Source organism: Budorcas taxicolor, chromosome 1, assembly GCF_023091745.1.
Source record: "Budorcas taxicolor isolate Tak-1 chromosome 1, Takin1.1, whole genome shotgun sequence".
NCBI lineage: Eukaryota > Metazoa > Chordata > Mammalia > Artiodactyla > Bovidae > Budorcas > Budorcas taxicolor.
Genome location: NC_068910.1, coordinates 27,925,350 through 27,946,118, shown reverse-complemented (window position 1 = coordinate 27,946,118; position 20,769 = coordinate 27,925,350). Strand labels below are relative to the sequence as shown.

The 20,769-nt window shown below is 40.2% G+C and overlaps 1 protein-coding gene across 1 annotated transcript in view; it reads left to right on the top strand.

The window, feature by feature from the left end:
• EOGT (EGF domain specific O-linked N-acetylglucosamine transferase) overlaps nucleotides 1–15,838 on the top strand; it is a 37,728-nt gene extending 21,890 nt beyond the window's left edge. The window contains exons 10-17 of the mRNA XM_052646696.1: nucleotides 943–1,035; nucleotides 1,383–1,454; nucleotides 2,887–2,973; nucleotides 3,481–3,549; nucleotides 7,341–7,402; nucleotides 12,610–12,729; nucleotides 14,908–15,010; nucleotides 15,589–15,838. Coding sequence (XP_052502656.1) covers nucleotides 943–1,035; nucleotides 1,383–1,454; nucleotides 2,887–2,973; nucleotides 3,481–3,549; nucleotides 7,341–7,402; nucleotides 12,610–12,729; nucleotides 14,908–15,010; nucleotides 15,589–15,735 — 753 coding nt within the window. The 3' untranslated portion in view covers nucleotides 15,736–15,838. The remainder of the gene's footprint in view (nucleotides 1–942; nucleotides 1,036–1,382; nucleotides 1,455–2,886; nucleotides 2,974–3,480; nucleotides 3,550–7,340; nucleotides 7,403–12,609; nucleotides 12,730–14,907; nucleotides 15,011–15,588) is intronic.
• The last annotated feature ends 4,931 nt before the right edge of the window (nucleotides 15,839–20,769 follow it).

Below are 20,769 nucleotides of genomic sequence, written 5' to 3'. Positions count from 1 at the left end.
CTCTTAGTAATGTCCAAGGGAATTATCAAATATTACTCATTAATCAATAGGGAGATCATTTCCTAGAGTTACTAACATTGTATTTTTAATGTTAAAACTTTCAAAGCATTTTCTTACTCTCAGATTTTTTTTTCCCCCCTTGGAGGATAATTGCTTTGCAATGTTGTGGTGCCATACGTTAACATGAATCAGTCATAACTGTGTGTGTGTGTGTGTGTGTGTGTGTGTGTGTGTGTGTGTGTGTCCGTCCGTGTGTGTGTCCTCTCCCTCTTGAGCCTCCATCTCCCTGACATCCCACCCCTCTCGGTCATCACAGAGTGCCAGGCTAGGCTCCCTGTGTTATATAGCGGCTTCCCACTAGGTACTGTTTTACATATGATAGTGCATGTATGTCAGCTCCTTTTTCAATTTGTCCTACCCTCTCTTCCCCCGCTGTGTCTACCAGTCCTTCCTCTACGTCTGCATCTCCTTTTTTTCTCTGTAAACAGGATCATCAGTACCATGTTTCTAGATTCCATAAGCGCTCAGATTTCTTTCCAAAAGTGCATTCTGTCTGCTCTGATGAGTTTTGCTTCCTGTGCATGTTCTGGTGTGTACGAAAGGTGATGTGTCTATGTGTTGTGTAGTTTGCATAGAGAATTCACAGGAAAAAAACCCCACAATTATTCCAATTTCAAGGACATGAGAATAAAAAGGGCTAGGGTGAGAAAACAAAACATTTTTAGCAGACTGAGATTATAATTGTGATGATTATTTCTGATGCTATTACATCAAATTAGGGACTTGCTCAGGCCCAAGATGAAAATCCATTTTTCTTCTGTGGATTTTATGAACAGTGTTTCAGGTTGTTGGTTCACTAACAAGCTAATTCAGGTGTTTTCTGATGTTTTTGAAAAGCCAGGTTTAGCCACATTCCCTAACTTACTTTGTTTCCACTTTCAGAGCTCCTATGGATATGGTGACCTATTCTCCGACACGTGGAAAGCATTTACTGATTATGATGTTATACATTTGAAAACTTATGACTCCAAAAGGGTACTGGAAGCTTTACTGAAATGCCTGTAAATAACTGTCCTTATCAATGACTCACTCATCAAATAAATATTTAATCTGGGTTTCTATGAGCTATTATCATTGATTTCTAACTCCTTAGTTTCTCTGTAATAACTAGAATCATCATGATTATTTTAACCACGTAGCTTTTAAAAATTTTGCCCCATAACTTTTCTGAAAATATGAATGCCATTTGATTGAAATAATTAGCTAATCAAAATATTTTAATGCAAAATAGGCATTAATTTTTTTCTATAAAAAAATTGCTATTTTAGTGTGAAGGATGCAGATTGTAATTCTCTTACCTTTTAAAATATCTCCATTCTTAGGTATGTTTTAAAGAAGCTATTTTTTCCTTACTTCCTCGGATGAGATACGGGCTGTTCTATAACACCCCTCTGGTAAGCATGTCATCTGTGGTTGACAGTCATGTTCAGAGAATTGATTCTTGGTGGATTTTAAGATAACATTTAAAAGAAAAACTTAAAAAAAATTTTTAATTGGTGGAAATTTGCTTTACAATGTTGTATTGGTTTTTGCCACACGACAATGTGAATCAGTCATAATTATATATATATATGCACACACACACACACAGAGTTATATATGTATATATACACACATCCCCTCCCTCTTGAGCCTCCCTCCCCTCCCCTTATCCCACCCTTCTAGGTCATCACAGAGTGCCAGACTGGGCTCCCTGTGTTATATAGCAACTTCCCACTGTCTGTTTTACACGTGATAGTGAATGTATGTCATTGCTGCTTTCCCAATTCATACCACTCTCACCTTCCCCTGGTGTGTCTACAAGTCCATTCTCTACTAGGTTCATCAGTACCATTTTTCTAGATTCCATATATCTGTTAATATTTGATACTGTTTTTTCTGACTGACTTCATTCTGTGTAAGAGGCTCTAGATTCATCCACCTTACTACAGCTGACTCATATGTTTCCTTTTCACTCCATTGTATGTATGTACCACATCTTTATCCATTCATTTGTTGATGGACATTTAGATTGCTTCCGTGCTTTGGCTATTATAGATATTGCCACCGTGAACATTGGGGTATATGTGTCTTTTAGAATTGTGGTTTTCTCAGGATATATGCCCAGTAGTGGGATTGCTAGGTCATATGGTAGATGACCTAGACCCAGACTGGTGATGGAAGTAAATTCCGATGCTGTAAAGAGCAATATTGCATAGGAACCTGGAATGTTAGGTCCATGAATCAATGGTAAATTAGAAGTGGTCAAGAAGGAGATGGCAAGAGTGAACACTGACATTTTAGAAATCAGTGAACTAAAATGGACTGGAATGGGTGAATATTCTTTGGAAGAACTGATGCTGAAGCTCCAATACTTTGGCTACCTGATGCAAAGAACTGACTCATTTGAAAAGACCCAATGCTGGGAAAGATTGAAGGTGGTAGGAGAAGGGGATGATGGAGGATGAGTTGGTTGGATGGCATCACCGACTTGATAGACATGAGTCTGAGCAAGCTCTGGGAGTTGGTGACGGAAAGGGAAGGCTGGCATGCTGCAGTCCATGGGGTGGCAAAGAGTCGGACTGAGCGACTGAACTGAACTGATGCTAGATTTATTGCTAGTTTTTCAAGGAATCGTCATACCGATTTCCACAATGACTGTATCAGTTCACATTCTCACCCACAGTGTAGGGGGGCCTCGTTTTCTCCATATCCTCTCCAGCATTTATTGTTTGTAGATTTTTTGATGATGGCCATTAAGATAGTACTTATGTATAACTTGAGAACATCTTAAATAGTAATGCAGAAATTACTCATTGTAATAGGAAATATTGTTTTTTATTGTAGATCTCTGGGTGTCAAAATACTGGGTTATTCAGGGCATTTTCCCAGCATGTACTGCACAGACTGAACATCACACAAGAGGGTCCCAAGGTAATGGCTGCATTATGGTTTCTGAGGTAGGCTGGACTTTTCACCCCCTGATAAAAGTCAACATCATCTTTATAGAAAAAGATCATCAGCAGACAGTGTTTTCTGGGTTAACCAGAAATTCTGACCTGGAGTACTTTGAAATCAGATGTCAACAACCTAGGAAATTTTGATAAACTAAGAGATAGTGGAAGAATGTACTTTTTTTTCCTTTTCCTTTCCCTATCTCTCCCCTTCCTTTCCCAAGCTCCCACCCAGTCCACACATCCTGTGCCCCCAAATATACTCAAACAAACAGAAGTAGTGTAATGAATGCGTTTTGCCTTCTGTGGCTAAAGTGAATACATTTTTAACCCCTGGGAGAACTGTGCAGAAATCAGGCTGAAAGGAAAAAAAAAAAGTCCCATAAAGATGTCCTTATTGAGTTTTATCTTTTGGTGAAAATCCCATTTTAAATTTTATTTATTTGTCTGTCCAGGCATACACAGCAATGTTTTGCCTTTTTCACAGGGTGGAAAAATTCGAGTGACCATTCTCGCACGGAGCACAGAGTATCGGAAAATACTGAACCAAAATGAGGTCAGTTTTTGGTATGCATTTTTAATAGCGACATATTGAATTTAACTTCCTATGAGTAATGTGCTTTGTTTTTTATTTCATACCCTACTAAATGCTTTGGTTTGAAATTATTAGCTTTTAGAATATTTTGATGGTTGCACCCAGTTCATTTATTAGATTTTTACTGGAAATCATCAAACCAGACATTACTAAATGAGCTCTGCCTTACTATAGACATTCCTCTGCACTAACTCAGAGTGGAAACAGAGACAAAACTGCCCGAGTCCTGCCTTTGCTGCAGTGGATTGCCAAACATTTTGTCTCTGAACAAACTAGCAGCTGAGCAATGGGAGAATATCTTTGGACAGATGGTAGATGGAGTGTGGCAAGACTGTGGCCTCCAGCAGCAGATGAAGTTGGAAAAGTCCTTATCCTTTTCATGAGTATCTTAGAAATTGTTCCCCTCTTATGCTTCCTGACTCATTTCAACAACATCAATTCAAAACTTATACTTAATTTCAACAAGATTGCAATGGAAGGCTCCCTGCAACAGCAGGACAGGGCAATGTGCTTGCAAGAGTAAGGTTTCTAGATGTCCGGAAAAGACAAGGATTATCCCCTAGAGATTCCACAAGGAGTGTAGCACTGCGTACACCTCGATTTCATCCCACTGAGACTTCTGTCTCTGTGTGTCAAATTTCTGTGCTACAGAAATGTAAGAGGATAAATTGTGTTGTTTTAAGATGATAAGTGTTTAGTAATTTGTCATAGTAGCAAATAGAGAGGCATGAAACCGACTTCTTTATTTATTTGTAAATCACTCTGGCTGCAAGAATAGGTGCAGGGAGATTGATTAAGAGCTGTTGTCCCGATAAGAGCTTAGATGAAGGGGAGGACAGGAGGGATGACAAGATAAATGGTTTCAGGATATATCTTGGAGACAGAGCCTATGACACTGCTTGCGGGAGTGTAAAGTTACAGCCTCGGTGAGGCCAGGAGAGGTAGTGAGAATCAGGCATGAACTCCTGGACTGTTAGCCTAAGCACTTCAGTGGACTTGAGATGGGAGGGAATTTGGGGGCAGCTTTTGATGGGTAAAATGTTTGGCACAAGTTAATTTGGATGCCTAAGAGGCTGATTCAAATTGTGTAATTAGCATCTCTTCTTGAGACACATATGGATTATGGAGGACATGAACATATGGTGTAATGAGGCATCAATTGTAAACTCTGTGGATGGAAGAAATGAACAGCGTGTGTATGTATGTTTTAAAGACCTGGAAATAAAAATGTATAAAGTAATGCACTGAGATGCATTATTAATAGGCAGATGAGTAGTACTTATTGGTAAGGTAACACGTTTTGGATGCAGGTATATGCCAAGCACATGTTCCCTCTGCCTGTCCTTCAACTCTCCCAGCAGACCAATAATATCAGTATTTTATTATTATTCTCCATTCTAAACGAGAACACTGAACCTTGGAGGTTAAAAAAAACATGCCCAAGTTCACCCAGCTGGTGAGCAGAGTAACGGGGTGGGGTTGGGGAGGGAAAGGAGTCTACTTCATAGGCAGAGAACACTCCATAGCTGTAACCCAGCTTCACCTGGGAGGAGGCTAACCACTTTCCTTCCCTGTCTGTCGGTCAACTGCTGGAGCGAAGTCCAGTGGAAAGGTACCACCAGTGGGTGCTGCACTGCAGCTGTCCGTGTTCTCACATCCAGCCCCTCAGGTCGCCTGGATGGTCTTGCCCTAAGGCAGGATTTGGTCATTCAGCTCCAACCCCAAGCCATCGTGTGCCCAAGTGGTTGCTTTGCTCCCAGGCTTGGTGTCACTGGGAAAGGCAACTCCCAGGCAGAGAAGAAAGCACTTTTTCCTTTTCCTTGACTCGTGAATAGATAACAAAACCTGCTGCTGCTGCTGCTGCTAAGTCGCTTCAGTCGTGTCCAACTCTGTGCGACCCCAGAGACGGCAGCCCACCAGGCTCTGCCGTCCCTGGGATTCTCCAGGCAAGAACACTGGAGTGGGTTGCCATTTCCTTCTCCAATGCATGAAAGTGAAAAGTGAAAGTGAAGTTGCTCAGTCGTGTCCGACTCTTAGCGACCCCATGGACAGCAGCCCACCAAGCTCCTCCATCCATGGGATTTTCCAGGCAAGAGTACTGGAGTAGGGTGCCATTGCCTTCTCCAACAAAACCTAGATACCCTCATTAAATGATGGTTCATGTAGTCTTGCCCAGACTCAAGGTTACAGCAGTCATTCCAGAAGGGGTATGGCCATGTCTCTGGTCTGACTAGAAATCATGGAAAAGAACACACTTCCTTCAGGATCCTTGGAGACATGTGACTCCTTTAAGGTAGGCCCGTCTCATTACAAGACAGGGGCTCATGCCCTCTGATTAATTCTCCCCTGAAAAGTGGAATTCTAATCTCTCCTCACTCCTTCAATACTTGCTATAAACAGTGTATCTGTGGGCATCCAGGGACTGTCCAGTGAGAGAAACTTCTATTTTATAACTCTGCGAGTGTGTGATGGGGGATGGGATTGGATTTGGGCCACTGCCTGTTGCTTTTTATGAGCGATAGAGTGGAAGTGCACTAGCCAAGAACACAGGTTCTGGGGTCAGATGACCTAGATTTAGTTTTGGCCCTGCCATTTGCTATATGGGAGATCCTGGCAAAGTTGTTTACCTTCTCTAAGACTTCAGTACATCATTTATGAAATGTGTATAATATAATACTTCCTTGGTATGGTATTTGTGAGCAGGAAGTGACATATACCTAAAGCACTTGGAAATGCCAGCATGATTTCAGTGCAGAGTCAGTGATGCTTCTGTACCTGTTGTTGTCACAATCAAAGTGTACACATGAGAGAGCAGGATACAAATACAAAATGCTTCTGAAAAGCAGTGATCCGTGGTGTTGGGTTAAGATAGCCTATTTGTGAGGGACCTAGAGAACCATAGCGATGCTTTTGATGTGATGATGAATTGAGCTTAGTTGTTTTCTCTTTGCTAAAAGTGTAGTTGTTTTTCTATGTAGAGATGTTGAAATTCTTTTCTGCCAGGAATTTAGTATTTTTGGTGGATGAGGTTCCAAGCACTAGGTGTTTGTCTGAAATGATATAGTGGGTAGGAAGAAAATTCTGAAACAAAGTCGGTGCCCAGTGAATATACATTGAAAGTTGAGGGACTAACTGTTAGAATGCTGCTGCTGCTGCTGAGTCACTTCAGTCATGTCCAACTGTGCAACCCCATAGACGGCAGCCCACCAGGCTCCCCTGTCCCTGGGATTCTCCAGGCAAGAACACTGGAGTGGCTTGCCATTTCCTTCTCAAATGCATGAAAGTGAAAAGTGAAAGTGAAGTCGCTCAGTCGTGTCGACTCTTAGCGACCCCATGGATTGCAGCCTACCAGGGCCCTCCGTTCATGGAATTTTCCAGGCAAGAGTCGGGTGCCGTCACCTTCTCCGAACTATTAGAATAACAGTAGCTAAAAGGTAACATTTCATGTATGTCTAGCTTGTCTATGACAAGCCATTTACTTTTATGAATTTTCTCCTTTCATCCTCATAGCAGCCCAGTGCAGAGCAATTTTAGGAAGGTGGTGTGTTCCTCCCCAAAATGCAGAGGTGGAGCCTGTACTTGAACTCAGTTAAGGTTTAAAACTGAAACATATTTGTATGAAAATACAAAGGGGATTTAATACTTGAAACATAACTTTACATGAAAAATAAGAAATTTGGGGACTTTAAGGTAAATAAAACTGAAGAGAAGGAAGGAAAAGAAATTCTAAATATATTTCTTTTTTCCCCCAGCTTGTAAATGCACTGAAAACAGTATCTACATTTGAGGTCCAGATTGTTGATTATAAGTATAAGTAAGTAATAATCCAGTCTTGGGCAGATCCTGTCCTCTTTGGCTTTGGTGAGGCATCCTTTGGCAGGGAGAGGAGGGAGGACTTTGTGAATGGGAGGTGTTGGCACTCATGGATCTGGTAGGGACAAGCGGATACCATCGGTGAATGAAGTGGGCAGGTGAAGATGCCAAGGCTAGTGGGCAGAAGTTCTTCTGCTGTGATAGGCCTGATGTTGCCACACTGTCCCTTTTTAAAGAGAAGTGATGAATCCTATTTTCATTTGAAATTTCTAAAGTCAGCAACTGGGGGACTTCCCTGGCGGTCCAGTGGTTAAGACTTCACCTTTCAATGTAGGGGCTGCTGGTTCAGTCCCTGGTTGGGGAGCTAAATCCCACATGCCTTGTGGCCCCCAAAAATCAAAACATAAAGCAGAAGCAATATTGCAACAAATTCAATAAAGACTTTAAAAATGATCCACATTAAAAAAAAAATCTTAAAACCAGCAACTAATTCCAAATTTTAAAAAATGGCATAAGCCTAAATTGCCCTGTTAGCAGCTGGGTTTCATCTTCTGGCCTAAGATATGGGAATAATTTGAGGTTCATAGAACAGTATGAGGTTTAAAAAAAAATCTTATAAAATATTTACATTTTGGGAACTTCCCCAGTGGTTCCGCCTTCTAATGCGGGAGGTATGGGTTAGATCCCTGGCTGGGGACCCAAGGTCCCACATGCTGTGGGGTGAGGCTAAAAATTGAAAAGAAAAAAAATTTTTTTTTACATTTCCTTTAAAATTCTAACATAAGTAAAAAGTTAGAAAGATATAATTTGCCTACCATTTATGTAGGCCCTGTTGATATAGATACTATATCATATGTTATATGTTATGTAACCCCTGTCTACATAACCCCTGTTGATATAGAAACTATAGGGCTATAGAAGTAATACATGTTCTTGATTGAAAAAGTCAAGCAGTATAGAAAAGTGCCAAAGGAAAGTAAAAATTTTTCTCTCTCCTTTTCACCCACCCACAGTCATAGTGTTGTTTTCCAAATTTAACAGCTTTTTTCTGTGTTAAAAAGTACACATTTACCAACATACAGTGCCTGACATGGTTCGGTTTAAACTTATCAGTAAGCCTGGGCGTTTAGCACCTCATTCGTTACACGTTTGTTCATTTCCACAAGTCTTTGTCAGGTACATGCCATAAGCTGGTCACCAGGCTTCGAAGCAGGAAGACAGTTTCGGAGGAAGCATGGCCGTGTCCCTACGTCAGACACTAAGTACAAATAAATAGCAGTTGCAAGAACAGCAACTGTTTATTGAGACATACTCTTTTTTCCCCCCAACCTTTAAACTTTTTATTTTGTATTGGGGTAGAACCGATTAACAATATTGTGGTAATTTCAGGTGGACAGCAAAGGGACTCAGCCATACATATACATATATCCTTTCTCCCCCAAACTTCCCTCCTATCCATGCTTCCACATAACATTGAGCAGAGTTCCATGTGCTGTATGGTAGGTCCTTGTTGGTTATCCATTTTAGTATAACCGTCCATACATGATCTTCTCAACTGTCCCTTCTCACCAACAGCCATAAATTCGTTAATCTAAGTCTGTGAGCGCTGACACGTATTCTTAATGCTTTCCTTGCTCTGTCTCATCTTCCTCTTTCAAAAGTCTTGTGAAGTTTCTGAAGCTGTTTCTGTCTGACAGGTGACACTAACCTGATGGTGGCAATCCTCACTGCCACCCGAGGAGGTACAGAGGCAAGAAGAGAGCCCAGGGTTAGTGACAGTGAATTCAGACCTTGGCAACCTGAGGGACACGATAGAAACTAATAGTGTTGAGCTTTGTGAGTTTTGATCTATAGGCATTTCCCAGAAATGACCACTCCACAGATGTGTTCCCTGGACAAATGCCCCTTGTTCTCCTCAGTATCAGTTGGCATCCTGGGGAAACTGAGGCACATGTACTTCATGTGAGATGCACTTGGTGCCTTTGTCTTCCTTCCCTTGTGCAGGTGTGGGATTTCTGTTCTGTCCTGAGAGGAAGCTCTTCAAAGAGGAGAAGCTGATTAAGAGGAAAGTTGCTTCCCCTTCTTCGATACAAACAGATCTTGTTCATTTATTTTTCTTCACTGTGGGTGGGTTGGACTGGGAGATTGGATTCTATTTTATTTATCAGAGTATTAGACTCTGTCCAGCATTTCTTCTCAGCCTCACTTCAGTGAACTTCTTTGGCTGTTGTTCTTGTTGTCCAGTCACTCAGTAATGTCAGACTCTTTGTGACCCCATGGACTGCAGCACGCCAGACCTCCCTGTCCTTTACCAACTCCCGGAGCCTGCTCAGACTCGTGTCCATTGAGTTAATGATGCATTCCAACCATCTCGTCCTCTGTGTCCCTTTTCCTTCTGCCTTCTGCCTTTCCCAGCAGCAAGGTTTTTTTCCAATGAGGCAGCTCTTCGCGTCAGGTGGCCTAATCAAGAGGCTGTTTAGTTCTTCTTTGCTTTCTGCCATAAGGGTGGTATTGTCTACATATCTGAGATTATTGATATTTCTCCCAGAGGTCTTGATTCCAGCTTGTGCTTCATCCACCCTGACATTTCACATGATGTACTCTGCATATAAGTTAAATAAGCAAGGTGACAAGATATGGCCTTGACATACTCCTTTCCCAGTTTTGAGCCAGTCTGTTTTTCCATGCCCAGTTCTAACCATTGCCTCTTGACCTGTATACAGATTTTGCAGGAGGCAAAAGGTGGTTTGGTATTCCCATCTCTTTCAGAATTTCCCACAGTTTGTTGTGATCCACACAGTCAAAGACTTCAGTGTAATCAATAAAGCAGAGGTAGATGTTTTTCTGGAATTCTCTTGCTTTTTCTATGATCCAACAGATAGACAAATTTGGCAATTTGTTCTCTGGTTCTTCTGCCTTTCTAAATCCAGCTTGAACATCTGGGAGTTCTCAGTTCATGTACTGTTGAAGAGAATTTCGAGCATTACTTTGCTAGTGCGTGAGATGAGTGCAATTGTGTGGTAGTTTGAACGTTCTTTGGCATTGCCCTTCTTTGCGATTGGAATGAAAACTGACCTTTTCCAGTCCTGTGGCCACTGCTGAGTTTTCCAAATTTGCTGGCATATTGAGTACATCACTTTCACAGCATCATCTTTTAGGATTTGAAGTAGCTCAGCTGGAATTCCATCACTTCCACTAGCTTTGTAGTGATGCTTCCTAAGGCCCACTTGACTTCACATTCCAGGATGTCTGTCTCTAGGTGAGTGGTCACACCATTGTGGTTATCTGGGTCATGAAGATCTTTTTTGTATAGTTCTTCTGTGTATTCTTGCCACCTCTTCGCAGTGTGTTCTGCTTCTGTTAGATCCATACCATTTCTGTCCTTTATTGTGCTCGTCTTTGCATGAAATGTTCCCTTGGTATCTCTCATTGTTTTGAAGAGGTCTCTAGTCTTTGCTATTCTGTTGTTTTCCTCTATTTCTTTGGACTGTTCACTTAGGAAGGCTTTCTTACCTCTCTTTGCTGTTCTTTAGAACTCTGCATTCAGATGGGTGTTTCTTTCCTTTTCTTCTTAGCCTTTTGTCTCTCTTCTTTTCTCAGCTATTTGTAAGGCCTCCTCAGGCAACCATTTTGCCTTTTTGCATTTCTTTTTCTTGGGGATGGCTTTGATCACTGCCTCCTGTACAATGTCACGAACCTCTGTCCATAGTTCTTCAGGCACGCTGTCTATCAGATCTACTCCCTTGAATCTGTTTGTCACTTCCAGTGTATAATCGTAAGGGATTTGATTTAGGTCATACCTGAATGGTCTAGTGGTTTTCCCTACTTTCTTCAATTTAAGTCTGAATTTTGCAATAAGAAGTTCATGATCTGAGCCACAGTCAGCTCCCGGTCTTGTTTTTGCTGACTCTATAGAGCTTCTCCATCTTCGGTTGCAAGGAATATAATCAATCTGATTTCAATATTGCCCATCTGGTGATGTCCATGTGTAGAGTCATCTCTTGTGTTATTGGAAGAGAGTGTTCGCTATGACCACTGTGTTCTCTTGGCAAAAGTCTGTTAGCCTTTGCCCTGCTTCATTTTGTACTCCAAGGCGAAACTTCCCTGTTACTCCAGGTATCTCTTTACTTCCTACTTTTGCATTCCAGTTCCCTGTGATAAAAAGGACATCTTTTTTGGGTGTTAGTTCTAGAAGGTCTTGTAGGTATTCATAGAACCATTCAATTTCAGCTTCTTCGGCAGTAGTGGTTGGGGCATAAACGGATTACTGTGATACTGAATGGTTTGCCTTGGAAATGAACTGAGATCATTTTGTCGTTTTTGAGGTTACACCCAAGTACTGCATTTCGGACTGTTTTGTTGACTCTGAGGGCTTCTCCATTTCTTCTAAGGGATTCTTGCCCACAGTAGTAGATATAATAGTCATCTGAATTAAATTCTCCCACTCCCATCCATTTTAGTTCACTGATTCCTAAACTGTCAGTGTTCACTCTTACCATCTCCTGTTTAACCACTTGCAATTTACCTTGATTCATGAACCTTTTGCCTCTTACTTTCATTTTAAAGTTTGCACATCTTTCAGTGTCTTGAATTCAAAGACCAGCACGTGTAAAATTGTGAATTCATCTGTTGCACAGGCAGGAAAATGCCCTCATGGTATCTGAGATAATTTTAGTGGTACACAGATGTCAACTGAATAACTCAAATCATGCAAGCAAGAATTTATTTTTGAAAAGTTCCTGTATGATCTTAAGGAAATAGTTTTCAGTTGGTTGCTAAATATATCATAACATCACAGTAATGCTTGCTAATTCCACTTTTTAAACAGTGAGTGAGCCTTGGAATCAGAGCTTTGCCTTGTAGTGTTACCTACCTACCTTGGAATAATGCTTTTTAGCTTGATTATACCCATTTTTACAGTTTAATGTCATGTGTTATTAGTTTTTCATTTAAGACAGGTATAAACGTTTCCTTCTAAAATAAGAACATGCAAGTTTTAAAAAAGGCAAGCTTACCTTAGAAAAATGTTTATTTATTAAGTAAGCCATTAGTTATGGGAGTAGGCTTGAAATTGGCAAATATCATGAGGAAATGTACTTTCAACTGGGAAAGACACTTGTATAAATGTTGTTACCATGAATCGTGAGCTTACTCAACTCAGTACTTTCCCTCTCCTCCCCTTTCTTTTGTTGTTCTTTATGTTCACAGGGAACTTGGGTTTTTAGATCAGCTGAGAATCACGCATAACACAGACATATTTATTGGAATGCATGGAGCTGGTCTTACCCATTTGCTTTTCCTTCCAGACTGGGCTGCGGTGTTTGAACTGTAAGTGTCCGGGGACACTTTAATATTGAGGCAGCTGATAATGCTTTTTCTGCTTGCTGAGACTTTCATTCAGAGCCTCAGAAGGCTTAATATTTAATTATTATAAAGAAGTCACATCATATATACATCTAGAAAGAAAAGAAAAAAAAAGACCTAAAAGTTTGAAGACTGCGATTAGCATCCTTAGCAAGCAAATAACCCTTTCCTCCCCCATCTCAGCAGGATTCGGGAGATGTGAATCTGTGGTTTCCTTGCTCTGAGTGCATTCCTGTGTGCTTGTCAACTGAAAGCCTCTCCCTGCCATCAGTGTAGTTACTGTGTGAAAAGAGAACCTGTGTGTTGCATACCCATGTTCATAGCAGTGTTATCTCATTAGCCAAGTGGTAGAAGAAACTCAGTTGCCCATTGACTATGGAACGGGTAAATGAAATGTGATGCAGACTCACACATACCCAGTGGAATACTATTTAGCTTTACAAAAGAAAGAAATCCTGTCTCGTGCAGTGACAGGGATGGACCTCGAGGACATTATGTTAAGTGAAATGTTACTCTGAAAAGCACGAATACTGTATGATTTCACTTTCATGAGGTATGTAGAGAAGTCTGATTCATAGAGACAGAAAGTAGAAGGGCGGGTGTCAAGGAATAGTGGGAGAGGTGAGGTGTTTAATGAGGACAGAGCTTCACTTTTGCATGATGAAAGTGTTCTGGTGATTGGTTGTAACAGGAGCTGTATAGTATTACTGAACTGCACACTTAAAAATGGTTAAGATGGCAAATTTTATGTCATGTGTTTTCTACCACAATTTAAAAAGAGAGAGAGGTTTGAGTATCTGTACTTCTAGTGAAGAACACAGCTCTAAAACATAAGCCAACCTCTTTGCCTGGTGCTCACAGGCACCATACCATTCCACGGGCCTGTTTGATTCCATACACACACAGGAGACTGAGGCCTCAGGTGAAAGTAATGTTCCCACAGCGTTCCTCTAACTCGGTGCTTGGTTGTGGAGACGTGGCCCTCTCTCCTTTAATAATTCTACTCTGGATACCAACGGTGATTGCTATTACCTGGTTTCTTCCCCTTGTAACTAAATATCTTGATTTTGTGGTCGTATTTCAAAAATAACTTGGCATTCAAATGAGAGACTATTTAGAAAAAGATTTGTCATGAACTTTCAACACCCTGAAAAACCCTTAAAAATAAATATATATGTTAGAGAAATAGCTAGATCATTGTGGATTCTATTTTAGTTGTTCCTTTCTCCCCGAGAAAGAGGGGGGAAAGAGAAAAAGGAAGGAAGGAAAAAAATGTCACTGAGACATTTCAGTCCTTGGAGGTCAACAGTCTTGGGATCAGTTTCTTTTGGAGAATGTGTTACCCACCCACCTGAAGGCCATGTTCCTATGTACAAAGCTGGGGTTATTAGGAGTTGATATCAAGTTCACAGACCTGTTGATAAAAATCTCCTCCATTCTTTAATCCTGTTCTGCTTTTTGAAAGTTAGGATGATTTAGTTATGGAAATATTTTTAAAATAATCTGTTTCACTCTTGTGTGTGTGTGTTTCTATAAACAAGTTTTATTTATATACCATACTATAGTTCACTCATGTAAATCATATAATTCATTGCTTTTAAGATATTGATCGAGTTGTGAAACCACCACCATCAATTTTACAATATTTTCATTGCCCCCCAGAAAAATCAGTCCTCTTCAGCAGTTACTCTCATTCCATCTTCCTCCCAGCCCCTGGAAACCACTAATCTCCTTTCTATCTCTGTAGATTTACCATTATGGACATTTCACAGAAGTGGAATCATGCAATATGTGGGCTTTTTCTTACCAGCTGCTTTCACTTAGTGTCGTGTTTTCAAGGTTCATCCATGTTGGGGCGTGGATCAGTGCTCATGCCTTTTTATTAGCAATAATTCCTTGTATGGTTATATACCACGTTTCATTTATCCATTTGTCAGTCAATAGACATTCAGATTCTTTTCACCTCTTGGCTATTGTGAATAATGCTGCTATGAACATGAATCTCTCTCTCTTTCTTGTGTACTGTTTATACAATCTTTTGCAAGGACGTATTTGGGTGGTGAATTTTTTTCCCCAAAGAACTGTGGATTGGTCAAAAATCCCAGGCCAAAGCCCCACGTACAGATGGCCTTGTGTCCTTAGGTACAACTGTGGAGATGAACGTTGTTACTTGGACCTGGCTAGGCTGAGAGGTGTCCACTACATCACTTGGCGAAGGCAGAACAAAGTCTTTCCTCAAGATAAGGTAAAGTTCAATGACAAAAATCATCTTGTTTTATTTTTTAATTGGCTTAAAGCATCTAATTAAATTGCAACCTGTCTTTTAAGCTTCAATCCAAAGATAAAACCGTTCTTTGGAATCGTGAATTGTTTTTAATATTTGCAAACTTGTGGGAGAGGGGAAGTTAATTATTCTCTATCTTTATGTGGAAAAGTGACCTTCATGAAATTTGGGACTAGAGAGATCTGTTAAATTATTTAGAGACAGGATCTGCAAACTATAGACCAGTGGGCTATATCTGGCCCTCCACTCGTTTTTATAAATAAAGCTTTATTGGGACACAGTCCTTCTCTTCTGTTCACATGTTTTCTATGACTCCTTGAGCACTTCAGTGGCAGGGCTTAATAATTGTGGTGGAGACTCTGGTCCACAGAGCTGAAGAAAGTACGTGCTGTCTGTCCTATTACTGAAAAAAATTGCCAGCCTCTGATGTAGAGCATGAATTAAAATAGTTGCTTTTGGCCAAAGTGAAATAATTTTATTCTTGTTCAGAAAACCACATGCTTAACAGCTTACAAATTTGTCTTTTGCTATTTTTACAGGGCCACCACCCAACTCTGGGGGAGCATCCAAAGTTTACCAACTATTCTTTTGATGTAGAAGAATTTATGTACCTTGTCCTTCAGGCTGCAGATCATGTATTGCAACACCCAAAGTGGCCATTTAAGAAAAAACATGATGAGCTATAAATCTGTTGAGTCTTTTTGCCAAAAGGGAGTTCTTGAGCAGTCCTACAGAGTCCCAGACTTACTTCACAGTTAAATAGGTAAAACAGCCTGTTATCTCCTAGCCCCAAGTCACCCTTTTTTTTTAAAAAAAAAACCAATACAATGCCTTCAGGATATTACTTACGTCTTTTATAGCTTTTAAGTGTTTTGTTTGATTTTTGTGTTATTGCTATTTATCAAGATACTATTTTTGCACTGAAAACTTTACTTTTTATAGTTCAAAAATTGGGCCTGGGCTCACTGGTATCATTGAGCTTTTTTCTTAGGGATGCCAAAGTTTGCAACTTTCTTAGTTTTAGAAATTGTAAGTATTTTTGTAGAATACCATGAGATCATCATTTTAGAGGCTTCCAAGTTGATAATGATATGTTTGAGTAAAATCACAACTCATTTCTTTGCCATAGTTTGTTCATAGCACTGTTCATAGTTGGACAGGAAAACATGCAATGTACACACACACACACTACTGTTCATAGTTGGAAAGGAAAACATGCAACACACCCATGCGCGCACACGCACACACACACACACACACACACACACACACACATGGTTGTGGTTTTTAGGACCAAGCTATAGGACTGTGTTATAGATCAAACAGTATTATAAATAGATCTGTTTTATTCTTATCAGAGTCCAAACTTCATCCCAATGAATTCTCTGTTATATCCTTATAGTCAACGCCAGGTTATAGTCATCCAGAACCTGAATAAATCATGCTGTTTCCTTAAGTCATATTCATATATTTCATATGCAAATCATGTTTTCCCCACATGTAACAACAGCATATGATAAAAACAAATGAGAACGTTCTTTAGAACAGTTTTATGTATCTTCTAGCTGGTTCCCACCGGCTCCTCCTTAGCTGTGGAGAGCATTTATGTATGAAACAGTGGTTTCATTGTGCACATATTTGTAAGTGCATATACCTGTGTGTATCCGTCTACCTCTTTTAGCATGGAACTATTACAGTGTTTGATTTTGCAAACTTCAGGTTAGCCACAAGTAGAGAGTTTTTTTCCCCTATAAAAAAAGTAAAGGCAAAAAAGGGTAAAGACACACGTGAATTAGCCAGTTCAAAATGAATAAGAAGCCATAGGAAAGTGTCATAGATTAAAAAGGGTATCTGACAGCCACCCCTACTCCCTCAATGAGATTCACTTCTTACTGTTTATGAACCTTCAATTTAGTGGTTGGAAACCACGGATTTGTTTTATTGCAGAATGTGAAGTTTACATTTTATTAACACTGAGTAATCTCATTTAGAGACTAGCAACTTCTATTTTTTTAAGTAAGGAATTAACAAAGTACAGTAAAGCTAAATTTTTATGTTTTAGAGTAGTTAAAAGAAAAAAGAATATACAGCAGACAAGTGACCTGAGAATCCTAAAATATTTATTATCTGGACCTTTACAGAACACATTTGCTGACTCCTGCTTTAAAGGATTATCAACAGTCTTCTAGAGTTTAGGAATATTTATTAAAATATCTGTAAATGAATTAATGAACCACTATAGCAGTAGCTTTGATTTGAGACCTTTACAATATTTAAAAAGATTTACAACATGACTTTTGAAATGATTGGTGTTGCTGCTGTTCTTTGTCCAAAATACTGAGTATCCACTGAGAAGATCATTCACATGAAAGGAATTGTCAAGGCTATGTTGCATGTTTAGTCAGAGAGGCAGAAACATCTAAAAAAAATGGCCTGGAAAAAAAAGGTTTCAGCATTTATCTTCTTACCTCATTTTAAGAAGTGTTTGGCAATGTGATTCTGTAGATGAGCAAGAATTTTAGACATTGAAAACAATTTCATAATAAAATGTTATATTTGCATATTTCACAAAGAAACAGTATGTTTTATAGAAATGAGAAAATACACTAGGTACTTTATGTAATTCACTTTTATCAGACTTTCTTTTTGATGGGAGCAAAAGAAGGTCTTCAAATTGTTATAAAATTTAAAATGTTAAGACTGCTCTTTTTATTAAGTCTTTGAAAGAGATGCATGTCATTGTTTGTACATTTGGAATATGGCTTTAGAATAAATCTTTTAATGTTTTATTTGAACACCAGACTATTTTCAGGATTTTCTGTGTCTGAATGTCAGATGTTTACCTTTTTTGTGTGTGTGCAATCTGGTCGCTCTAGATTATACGAATTGAGTAGGTCAGTGACAATTCAATTCAAGGAAAAGTTGTACCTTACAATTATTTAGCAGTTTATTATGTGATGCTTTCATGGTATATTGCATAATCTGTATAAACTCAACTTAGTTGTTCCCATTTTTTAATGTGACAAAAGTCAGATACTGTTTAGGGGACCTCCCTAAAGATCACATGTCTTCTGATTCCACATCTATAGTCCTACATTTATACACCAGATTATGCGGTAAATATTGATGGAGCAACTACTGTGTACATTTCTACTCTAGTTTCTGGGGATACCGAAGTGAGAAGAACAGAAAAAAATCCTTGCCTTCATGGCCCTTGCTTTCTGATGGAGGAGACAGATATTAACATAAATAAGGAAAATATACTGTGTGTTGGATGTTGATACAAGCATGGTATGGACAAAACTAAAACAGGAATGAGGGCTCTGGAGCTCTGGGGGGGTGGGTAGAGTCCAGCACACTTAGGTAGAGGGTCAGGGAAGTCCTTGTTGAGGTCACTTTTGAGTCAGGACTTAAAGTACTTAAAGGAGGAAGCAATGTAGATAGCTGGCAAAGAGTATTCCAGGATGACAGAATAGTATGTGCAAAGGTCCTGAGGCAGGAGGGTACCCAGTATGTTTGAGAAACAGCCAGGAAGCCAGTATTGGGGGCAGAGGAGATGAGGTCAAAGAGGTAATGGGCCTGGTGTTCAAATGGCAAGGCTCTTGTCCTTTGATGGTGATGAGATGGAAGTCATTGAAGGGAATATCAACAGGAGGAATGGCCTGACTTTGAAGAGGAGAACTGTAGCTATTATGCTGGGAAGAGACTCTGGAGAAATGTTTCAGGTCGTGTACCCTGGGGAACAGACTATGGGGTGTAAATTTGTATGCAGGTGGTGTGTTGGGGAAGATGCTCCTTGATGGACACCTGGAAGGAAGTAAAGGGACAAGACTGGGGTGGAGGGAGCCGTGGAGCTGCAACACAATTGCAAGTGAGGCCACAGGGAGGCACTGTAGAGCTGATTGTAAACGCTGGAGATCCTCATAGCAATGAATCCCTGAATACTGACATTTCTCCAGAGGGGTGTCGTCTGGAGCAGGGCAGCTCTCTTCAGCTGAAGACAGTTCCTGGAGAGGAGCTTGGTGTGATCCATCAGTGGTCAATATTCCCATTGCAGTGTGGTGGGTGGATCTCCCAGGCCCTCTACAGCATCCATAGTGCGATGTTACCATTCAGCATGTTCCACTCGTCTACTGCCTGCCAATAGAAAGTTATAGCTAAGGCTTCATTTGATTCAGATTTTGTTTTAAAGACTCCTTGAAGACAGTTCTGTGTACTTCATATGGTAGAAGGTGAGAGTGGCTTTGTGGGCCATATGAGTTCTCTGTCCCATTTTATTATGTGTTGGGCCCCACCTCTAATCTTTTAACAAACGTAAAAAACATTCTTTGGGATATTTAAACAGGTTAAGGAACTTGCCCAAATCCATGAATTGGATATAGGGCTTTCTTTGTGAAGGAATTTAAACAGAGGTAATGTAGGAAGTAAAGGATGAAAGGAAGGAAAGGAAAGAGGGAAGGAGGGAGGGAAAGAAGGAAAGAGAAGAGAGAAGTTGGGTGGAAAAGAAAATAGAGAAAGTAGTCCTGGTGTTAGGCTGTTCCTTGCAGTTACAATATAGTTTTCTCTGATACACACTCAATGGAGAGAGAATTTGAAAAACGCTTTTTGAAACTAAGAGCAATAATCAGATCAGGTATGGTTGCCTTGGAGAAACCAGTCTTTCAGAGTACTATATTCACAACCAAGGGCTATTATTGCCAGACACTTTAATATCGTCTTCCTCTGTTGGCTTGTTGGGGCATGGCATAAGATGTCATAAGCACGCTTGTTATGGAGGAAGTGGCTTAGAGCTTGGCTGCGGTTATGTGGGCCCTCTTTGGATGGTAATGCACATTTTAACCATGAGGTGGCAGTCAAGCCCTTCCAAATGGCCTCTGCACTCTGAAAGCCTGGGTGTAATAATCTCATTGTAGATTCCAGACACCTGAGTGCCAGGAGTAAGGCCTTGCTTCTGTGTGTGATGTATTTTTTTCATCCCTGATTTGAGGTAGAGTGGGAAAATTATCCTGGACAGTTTTCAGATTTAAGTGTGGAATTTCTTAGCTGCAGCCAATTCCTGAACCCTTTGTACCATCTCCTGATCGTCCCGTGGAAAGAGCATTTGGTCTTGGGAAGTGATTTCTAGTGACAGAAACTGTTCAGTGGAATGCAGTCTCATTGATGTGAAGGAATTTTCTTGGGTAGAGAGCTCTATTGTAGGATCTCTAGATAGCCCGTTAGTTCCTCAGTCCTTTTTAGGACCTAAATTCGTTGTTATATTGCGCTTGATAGGTTATTGTATATATAAGTGCTTTTATCATTGAGCAGAACCAGACTGTAAGTGGAAGAGTTCTTGTGCTTGTGTTTAGTTGCCCAGTCATGTCTGACTATTTGTGACCCTTTGGGCTGTAACCCACCAGGCTCCTCTGTCCATGGGATTTTTCAGGCAAGAATACTGGAGTGGGTCGCCATATCCTTCTCCAGGGGATATTCCCACCCCAGTGTCTCTTATATCTCCTGCATTGGCAGGCAGCTGCTTTACCCACTGAGCCAACGGGGAAGCCCAGTGTAAACGAAGGAGTTCATTGAGGTCTAAATGCCAAGAGTGGTACCGTGTTAATTAAAGAGGAGTTTTTAGCACAAACAAAGGAGTATTAATATCGAGTCTTTACGTGAATTTGACCCATGCAGTTCTCCAGGTATTTGCTATTATTTGTTTTTTACAACCATGAATTGCAGTA